The sequence below is a fragment of the Coregonus lavaretus genome, assembly GCF_964263955.1.
Source record: "Coregonus lavaretus genome assembly, chromosome: 2".
NCBI lineage: Eukaryota > Metazoa > Chordata > Actinopteri > Salmoniformes > Salmonidae > Coregonus > Coregonus lavaretus.
Genome location: NC_139989.1, coordinates 44,712,183 through 44,722,442, shown reverse-complemented (window position 1 = coordinate 44,722,442; position 10,260 = coordinate 44,712,183). Strand labels below are relative to the sequence as shown.

At 42.5% G+C, this 10,260-nt stretch overlaps 1 protein-coding gene across 1 annotated transcript; it reads left to right on the top strand.

Annotated features, from left to right (window-relative positions):
• The first annotated feature begins 3,144 nt into the window (after window positions 1-3,144).
• LOC311105247 (cdc42 effector protein 1-like) lies at window positions 3,145-7,981 on the top strand. Its single transcript, XM_084147333.1, has 2 exons — window positions 3,145-4,995; window positions 6,067-7,981. The coding sequence occupies exons 1-2, from the start codon at window positions 4,542-4,544 to the stop codon at window positions 6,708-6,710; spliced, it is 1,098 nt and encodes a 365-aa protein (XP_084003459.1). The 5' UTR covers window positions 3,145-4,541; the 3' UTR covers window positions 6,711-7,981.
• The last annotated feature ends 2,279 nt before the right edge of the window (window positions 7,982-10,260 follow it).

Sequence of the window (10,260 nt, the reverse complement as noted above, 5' to 3'; positions counted from 1 at the left end):
CGTGGGAATACCTGGAAACAGATTTCCAAAATTAAAATGACTTGGAGCTGATTTCCTCCTTTTTATGTCCAACAATTACTTTTTTATTTTCATACATCTTGGGGGGGGGGGGGGATATAACCAACCGCGCCCGCGGGCCACAAGTTGGGGAATCCTGCTCTAAAGGGACCAGGACTCTCCAGTGGAAACAGCCTCAGAGCTGACCCACCGTGGCAGAACCATCCCAGTGCAGAGCTCAGTTCTGCAATTTTGGGGTTTTGTGGTAACAGCTGTTCCTCTGAAGCCTTAAACCCATTTACTGGGCGAGCAGGAGGACGCAGGGAGGGGAAAGAAGAAAAGAAAGAAAGAAAGAGAGAGAGAGGCAAGGAAAGAGTGACGAGAAAGAAAAAAGAGTAAAGGGAGACGAAGAATGAAAAAATTGAAAAGAAAGGGAGATTGAATGTGTTTCAATTCAGAGCTTTGGGTCCTTTCTTTGACGGCCATAATGAAGCGCGTCCGGCTGTCTTTCCCTCACACACTGCTTCCATTACAGTTTCAGATCTTCCCTCCCTCTCCCCCTCCACAGTTTAGATGCAATCAGGCAGGCTGCCCTCGCCAGCCTCGCGGCAACACTCGTCTTGTTTACGGATGTGCGCAGGTACAATTAAATAATAAATGTCATGTTTAGCAGAGCCATGCGTCTCCCTGTGCGTCATTAATCAGTCCATGTACTGTATAAAGAGCCTGCAGTGGATTCCTAATCTGCAGTATAGGGTTTATGAGCATAGAGGCATCTAAAAGCTCACATAAAGTTGTGGAAATACTGAAAAGGAGAGGGAGAGATGGGACAGTGTAAAATCTCAGGGTAGGGGAAGGAGAGAGCCATTTAGTGTGAGATTAAGGGAGCTTGCAGATAGAGACACCCACAGTGAATGATAGGAGTGGAAACTAGCCAGGGACAGCCATCCCTTATAACAGATTGGTGTTGACACAACAGGCAACCAGCCAGCAGCTACCGTCCCTCCTCCCTGCCACTCGCACGCTAACGTCGCACACGACTAATCAGCGTCTTAATTGAATTACAGCTCATCGTTAATGAGAAGACGGATCAGTACAGGCGCCGACAACAAAAATCCTCAGTCCTCCTTCCCCCTTTCCTTCCCTCACTATCCTAAGCCCGAGTAGCAGCAGCTACAGGTGCCTCTACTCTAACCCCTGTACTCCAAATGAGACACCACATCACACTGACAGGCCGTGACACTTATCCTCAGAGATGCTGTTGAGCAGTCAGCCAAAGCCACATGAGGCTTAGCTAGGTGTTCACTTCCTCAGCATGCAGGAAGAACATGGCAGACTAGAGTAGGCCTATGACCAGGAAAACACAAACATGGCTACCTTGTACATACACAGTCCTGAAGTCCCTTAAAAACAGTTAGTGGTGTAAAATTAGAGGTACACTGTAACTCTAGAATACAGAATTATGGCATTCTGCATTCTGCCTAGGGTGTCAGTTTAGTTAAGAGGGTTTGAGACAAACCTGACAATTAAACAATTAAGATCCTATAAAGCAGGGATCATCAACTAGATTCAGCCGCGGACCGATTTTTTCTTGAGCAGATGGTCAGGGGGCCGGAACATAATTACAAATAATTTGTAGACTGCAAATTGACCGCAAAAAGCCCAAACAGATATAATGTTTGACAAAAACATAATCACATTACATTTTTATTAAATCACATATCTCTCTATTGTGCGTGGGAATACTTTCGAACAGATTTCCTAAATCAAAGTCACTTGGAGCTGATTTGCTGGTGTTTTTACAGTCTTTTATGTCCAACAATAAAAAATAAAATACTTTTAGTTTAGTTTTTTTGCTTCAGAAAACATGGGGGGCCAAATAGAATCACCTGGCCGTGGACCGCCAGTTGGGGAACCCTGCTGTAAAGACCTCTGTGAGAACTCGTCTTGTTGAAATTGATATATTGCATTTGGAGGCTGGCAATGACATACAAGGCTCTCTAAAATGTGTTGTGATGCTCTCTTAGTGTGGAAAATAGCTCACATACCAAATAAATACATTTTATGACCTGTTGGCCGTTGTAAGTGACTTGTGAGCCAAAACTGGGTGAAAATAAGCATTCCCAAAATAAGTCAATCTAGATGTTTAGCAACCGGACACATTTATGTGACCCCATTTATGTGAGTCCTATTAATAGTTGCCTTTTCTCTAACTCTGTAACGCTCTGTGAAGTCTTCTCCAGGCAGCCCTGACGTGGTCTGAATGAAGACAGAGAGAGGAGCCACCTACCTGTATCTCAAAACACTATCTGGATTGAGGGAGGCAGAGAACGAGAGAGGAGAGGGAGGGAGGGATTAGAAACTAATCCAGGACACGGCCAATCCCAGAGGACCTCCTTTTCGTCCAAGACGCAGACAAAACAACCGCACGGATTACAGCACTTTAGTGTGTTGCCTTTTTTTAAAAGCGGTATCCCTTTTGTATGGTGTTTCATTGCCCCTAAATGCCTGGTGTCCTGGGCCTGTGGTAAATTTGCTGAACTCGACAACAAAGGATAAAAGAGGACAACAGGCCCTGTGAGAGGGGAGCGAAGTGACAGGATGTCACATGGACTGTGTGGTGCCACACGCAGATAAAGCTCTTTAGTGAAGACGACATGTGTGAACGGACCCCCTGCTCTTCCTGCTGGGTCTCAGAGGGACTGAAAGCTGACCACCCCTGTGGACGGTACATTCAAGATCAAACTTCTATGAGGGAATACTAAAATGACTGAGTGGCTAGTGAGTGACAGGTTGGATATATTTTTGTTGTTGATTACAGGGGTGTATAAGGTGAGGTTGATTTCATAGCAGGATTACAAAGTAATTTCTGGAAACACTTACTGTATCTGAAGGGAAGAAGGACTTGATTGAGGAGACTTGCGGCAGCCTAGAAACCTCCATCGGTAACTGGAAGGATCTGAGTTGTCAGTTAAGTGATTAATTATCAAGTGTGTGTTTTGGTATTTGAGTGCAGTGTGTTCATGTGTGTAGGTGCATTAGAGGAGATTATTAGCTGACAAGCAAAGGTGTCAGCCTATTGAGTCACTCCTCATTAAGCCATAGCTAAAGTGACCTGGTTGGTGAGGGTTGTTGTCTTGGTGTTTTCTTGGTGTTTTCTTGGTGTTGGAGCCTGCAGTGGTGAAAAGACAACGCACTGGGTGAGAGTGAAGTGGTAATAAAGGGTGTTTTAAAGCTGACATAATCCCATTACAGTTCCTTAACAAGTTATTTATAATCTCCAACAAGTTTATTGTACAGAGCACACAGGTCCAAGCATCTTAAACATAACCACTTTCAGATGTATAACACAGCCTAACTCATATCTATTGTACTGTGCCAAGTCGAGAGGGAATTTAAACTAGGTTTAAAGAAAATCTAAATATTTATTCTCGTTTTACAAGGATCTCGTAAACCTCTGGCAAGGTGATTAGTGTCTAGACGGGTGGGATGTTCATTAACTGTTTGTTAACAAGACCTTGGATGGTTTTTATGGAAAGGGGTAACTAGGTAACACTGCTGGCTGTCCAGCCTTGACAGAAGACATTGGTGCTCATTTTAAAGGAGGTAGGTCTAGACTTCAGTTTGGACTGATCTTAAAAGGGAAGAACAAGAATCGTTTTTTATAAAGCCTCATAGATTAACTTTGAGAGGGAAGTTTAAGGACTGTTATATTTTGGTTGTTGAAGGGAAATGTGCATTTAAATGACATAATTATAGAAATTGTTGTGAACGTCTAAGATTGATTTAGCTCTAGAAACGTTCACAGGTATGAGCTTGCCAACAGAGAGAGCATGATAGTTATATTGTTAGTGTTCACAAGCAGAAACACAAGTTCAAAATAACAGTCAGGCACTACTCCAATCCACAAAGATATAATCAAGTTAAATGTATTTTGTCTGACGGACAAAATATGAGCATCTCTTGGTATTCTCTCACTCTTTCACTGCACAAATACTGGATGAGTTATCTTTCACTGTGAGTATATATTTGGAGCTGCAACTGGATATATTTTCTGAACTGACATTCACAAACCCACCATCTGAAAAAAGCCCAGTGGATCCCAAGCTCTCAGACCACATAGGCACATAGGCTGTGGTTATACCAGAAACACTGGGATGTGTCATTCCTCCTCTTTTTATTCCTCATGACTGAAAGCAGCTGGGACGGAGGACAGGATTTCTTTGAGGCTGGAGTCATTCTAAAGCACAGAATTGGCCCTGAGAGAGAAAGCTTTCAATGTTGACTGACTCCATAGATAACCAACATTCAACTGAAAACTTCAGTGGGATGTCCTAAAACTGCAGGCTCACGCTCGATGAATAGCTGGCACTTGCTGCCGTGTGGAGAATGTATTCTACACACATTCTCAGCACATACACCAACCAGTTATTTGAGTTCTTCTTTTTTTTAAGGATCCAGATCGTTTTTTAAGTGTCTTTTTACACTCATTTTACATTGGAAAAGTTTACTGATTTCTTATTGGATTTTTCATTTCTGCTACCATGAGTCTGGGAAAACTGCCCGGGATTAAAGGCCTGGTGTCGGGCTCTCAGGGGAAGAGGCGCTTTAAGAGCGAACTCTCCGTGGACATGATCAGCCCGCCACTCCCGGATTTTCGCCACACCATGCATGTGGGCCGCGGCGGCGATGTGTTCGGAGACACCTCCTTCCTTAGCAACCACGGGGGCAAAGGGGAACCAATGAGCCCCGATTCACCCACCAGCAGCTCGAAGACCACCCGCTTCTTCTCCCGCACCCTGAGGCATGTACGCAGGTCCCCTGTGCCCCGCGCCAGGACTGGTTCCCGTGACCTTTCACCCCCACCGCCTCCTGTCTCGCCCATCATCAAGAACGCCATCTCACTGCCCCAGCTGAACATTGACATGCCCAACGGCTACCAGAGGGTGCTGTTCCCCAGCTCAGTGAGCTCCCCAGATACCTCCCTCTACAGCTACGGTAAGAACACTGCTACATCTGGAATGGGAAAAAGCACATATTGCACACACACACACAGGTTGACATTTCCTCTTCTCAACCCTACAAACAGTCAACAAACAAACTATTTTTTTTGGAGTCATCTGGAATATCCTTGGTAACACCTGCGCACAATTACGCCTATAAACACAAACAAACACAGCTGAGGAGAGAAAGATACCAAGAGGGCATTTCCTGTCATCTTTTGTGTTTGTGTGCTGCTTGACTGCAACGCATAAACCCAACACTCATCATCTCCCTCTTAAATCACTGCTGGTACAGTGAAACTGTGTGTGTGTGTGTGTTCAGGGGTAGGGGTTTTTAGAACAGTATGTGGGATGTCTGGAATTCCCCCCAGCCACAGGAATAGTTACCCAACTCAGATGGAATTTACCCAAATAAAGAGCACCAACAGAGGGCACAGAGAGCTAGAAGACCTAGGGGATCAACAGGTTAACTCACACTGTACCACCCCTTACTGTGATGTACACATGTTCATTTGTATATTCTGGTCATTTCTTTAGCTCTTCTTTCTTTCCTCCTGTCCCATTTTCCTCTCATTCCTTTTCTACTCTCCACTTCATCACTTTTTTGACTTGAAGTTCCTTTCTCTTTCCCACTCTGTTATCCTCTTTATATCTCTTTCTGGGTCCTCCTTCTCTTTCAATAGCGGCTAACAACTGTCCACTAGATATAAAACCAAGCCCCCCCCCCTAGATATAAAACCAAGCCCCCCCCTCCTCTTCTAGGGAGCATTCAGAACCAGTGGAGTCATGCACCATGGAATGTGTGTGGGTTGGGCTGGTGCTCTGAAACGACTAAACATCTTGCTTGTTTTATACTGTCACCCTCTGGCCAATGAGGCAAACTGCAAGGCTCACTGACATTATTTTCAATGCACTTCAATGAAAGTTGTTTTCTCTGTCTAATGAAAGTAATTGGATATTATATTGTAGATGCATTAATAGAATAGACAATGGCTTTTTTCAAGGCATGAACTGTTCTCCATTTGTAAAAAACATTTTAATATGTCTGTCTCCTTCCTGTCTGCAGGTCTGCAGTCTGGTTTCGTCACACTACCCCGCCACTCCCGCCTTGATAAACAGCTGCAGGACGGCACCGGACTCTTCGCTCAGGACTTTCGCTGCGGCTCGTTCGCAGACAACGACGGCTTCGCGCTGACACGCTCCGACTCCTTCACCTCGTTCACAGTGGACCTTGGCCCCTCCCTCATGAGCGAGGTTCTGGGCATGATTGACAGCCCCAGTTGCCTCACAATGCCCAATCACAGCTGGGAGTTGGGGGAAGAGGAGGAAGAGGAGGAGCAGAGCTCTGTGTTTGAGCTGGCTGTGCAGAGCCCCAAGTTAAGCTCATCAAACCCTTCCATGTCAAGCACGCCGCTCAAAGTGAATGTGAACAACAGGGGGCGCTCTTGCAGCTCAGAGTGGGCAGAGGGAGAGGAGGAGGATGAGAGGTCTCTTAAGATGCCAGACGCATCTATGAGGTCTCCTACACAGGTAGAACCAGCTATGGAAGCTGAGAGGTTCCAGAGGGCAGCTGACGTGCTGGCGCGTCACTACGGGGGAGGCTCCTTCTCCAGGAGTCATCGCAGCAATTCTGCCTCCTCCTCCTCCTCACCCCGCAGCCAGTCTAAAGTCCCTTACGCCTTCCCTGAGGAAGAGGAGATCAAAGTCTGAAACATTTACCATATGTCTATCATTGTGAGGAGAAGAGTGGGTGAACTTGGTTCTGAATCCTTGCACTCAAGACCTTCAGAGGGATCCATGTTTTTCTATAAACCTTTTACATTACTAATTTGAATTGGAAAGCTCCTCCTCATAATGATAAGAGCTTTCTTATCTACCATCTAACAACTGGATCAATACTCTTGTTCAGCTTTAGAGAAGCTTGTGTAGAGTTTATCAGACATGAGCTGACAGCAACATTGGACAGGGTATATTTAAAAAAACAACCTTAAAAACATGACAGGTTTCATTATATCTTCATAATAAATATACCTTATACTAAGCAGATTCCATGGAAATCACGCAACTCTGTGCTATAGCAGCTGCAGTGCAACAGTCACAAGGCGTACAAAGACCAGAAGGAAGGGCACAGTGATCATGAACCAAGGCTGTGTCTGTCAAAACCACTCATAGTGGTCATTCACAGACATGCTACATGGATGTAAGGAACATAATATGTTTTATTTTTAGAAGACAAAGGGTAGGATTTCCAGCCTAATGGCACACTACTTCTGTGAAAAGGATTAAAAAGGGAAATAAAACATGACTGTCTGCAAAACAATTTATAACAGTATGTGGATACTAAAGGGACAATACATTACGTTTGGTTTGATTTTGTTTCTATCCACCTGACCTAAATTGACATATCTTCAGTGACAAAATAATCTGTGTTCAAAGGTCGCAGTTTTTATTATCAGTTAGGCCTAATACAAAGCCAGTTTCATAAATTATTATTTCCTGAGAAAAGTGTGAAAGGAATAAAGCTTTTCTCACTAATATCTGGAATAATATCTGAGATTGCACTGCATGCTAAGGGTGAAATGAAGGGTGTGCCCTGTAAAATGTATAAAACTCATTTGGGATACACAGCCCTATAATCGTTTAAACCTATAGCTGCCTTTCAGTGATAGTTATTGTCAAGTACTTTTTCCAAGTATGTTTGTTCTCAGTGTTATGTTCATACATGTGAGTATACCTTTTTTTAAATAACAAGGAAACAAATGCATTGTCATACATGAAGGTAATCAAATTAAGTTGAATATTAGCTATGTTCATAAGATGCATGGCACTCTACTTAAAATGACCAGTACAGACTTGTATGTGATGTCACATATGAATTCAGTATGTATACGGAGTAAAATACGATTTTATAATATGATCTATTTACCAGTAGCTGTCATAGCAATCATATTGTTAACAATAAATACAGTTTTTTAATAAGCATGGTTCTGTCCTTTTTGACACATTGAGTGGATAAAGAAAATATACAGAAACAAGCAACAGTGATTTTCAACCAGGAAGTTATATTAATATGGAGACTGGAGAAAATAAGGAAATGGAGACAAAGACTGAAGACACACTGGACCCGTCGTCTGAGAGTACATGTCAATTGTCAGGAGAAGAACATGTGAGGAACTGAGGAACTTCATGTTAGGAACAGCAAGGCAGAGAGTGTCAGGAATTGACTCACAAATAAATCTGGAAAATTATAATTTAAACAGAGACAAAGAGACAAGCATCCTACTAGGCACATCACATAATTTCAATGTGGACAATTGGGTAATATTTGGCTTAGATGTTGATCAATGAGAGGTTTGATGTTGATCAATGAGAGGTTTGATGTTGATCAATGAGAGGGGGACGACAGGGTAGCCTAGCAGTTCAGAGCATTGGGCCAGTAACCGAAAGGTTGCAGGTCCGAATCCCCGAGCCGACTAGATGAAAAATCTGTCAATGTGCCCTTGAGCAAGACACTTAACCCTAATTGCGCCTCTAAGTGGCTCTGGATAAGAGTATCTGCTAAATGTGTAAAATGTAATTACAACCTATAATCACCCACTCAAAAAGACAGCCAAAAGTTTGTTGAATTCCCAATGTGTTATCACTATGCTTTCAACCATCTAAAAACAATGTCAGATTTTTTTATTTAGTTGTCACCTAAATGGGTTATCACTGCGCTTCCAACTATTTAAAAGCACAACAAAGTTCCAATGGGAAAACAATGTCTGATATTTTGTTTATAGAACAGCAGAATGTGTTATCACTGTGCTGCATCTAATTTGTGACTTTGTCAGCTAAGCTGTCTATAGGAATGAATGGTGTCACGTGATCAATGGCTTTGTCCATTCATATATACAGTCATTGCCCTATGCTCAATTTAACCCATACCCGGGGTAAATTGTGCAAAGAGACCACTTTTTTAGAATAAGCTATGTTTTCAAAACTGTTATGTTTACATTAATTATGATTATTTCCAGGGATACACAACATCCTGACATATATGTAGATATCTTTGTTGGAAAGAAAACTGTATTTCCCTTGACATAGTGATGCTGAATGTAAAACATGGCTCAACATACCCCACTCTCCCCTACCTCTGATTGAAAACATTGAGAAACAACCTAAATTAATTTTATTTAAAGGGACGCTGAACATACTGATTTAGCCTCAGTTTCAATGGTCCTCATTAGGAAATGTAACAAGATTTGGGTCTCGGAGGCGTGCTTTAATGTGGGTGTCTATTGTGTGTGTTCGCACGTGCGAAGCGTTTGTACATTCACTCTGACAAAACAGTACACAGTTATAGTCACTCACTCTTCCAGATAACTTGAAACAGTCTAACCAGGTATGTGTCTAGGCTAGCTAGCAAGCTAGCCAACTACTTTCGCCAAATAGCTGTCAATATATTACACAATGTAAATGGGACAATACTTTCATGTTACACACCTTTTAGTTTTCATTAAATGCTTTAAATTTTTGTATATGAATTTCTACAATTTATAGTTGGTTTGAGGTGTTTATGTCATTGAAATATGGAGCTACTGAAATATTTGATTATTGTCCCATGTACGTTGTGTAATTTACTGATGGTCCTTAACTAGCCCCGTAGGGATATCCGAAGTCAAACCAAATTTACCATGGTTAGTGTGCTGGGCATTAGATTGGGTCGCGTGCAGCTGCACTCCGAATTGTTGATTACTTGGGTGCTGCCAGCTGTGGGCAGGATTGAAACAAAACCCAACCCAAGGAAAACGGTTATGTACCCTTCATTCCGTGACATACACTTTTTTCCTAATAATCTCGAAAATCTCAGTTTTGGACAAGACTGACTTTATGTCCAAAATTATCCTATTTACACTTTGTAGTCAATTTTGACACTAGAATAAATGTTTCTGACTCATATCGATGCCACATAGGCCATTTTAAACCAGATAAGTTTGTTTGTTGATTCAGTCACTCTTTAAGTAAAATAAACTGAAAAGATTTGCAATGGAAGGATGTTTCTAAATCACACCACCCTTCACAAGGTTATACAGATTAGGCCTATCTGAATTTCACAATGTCTGAAAAACAGTTCATTTGATTTATTAGGATCCCCCATTAGCCAACGCCAATGGCGACAGCTAGTCTTACTGGGGTCCGACACATAACGAAAAAGACATTACAGACAAAAGCCTTTTCAATTGACATACATTTAAGAACATAAAAATGTAGTGTGTGT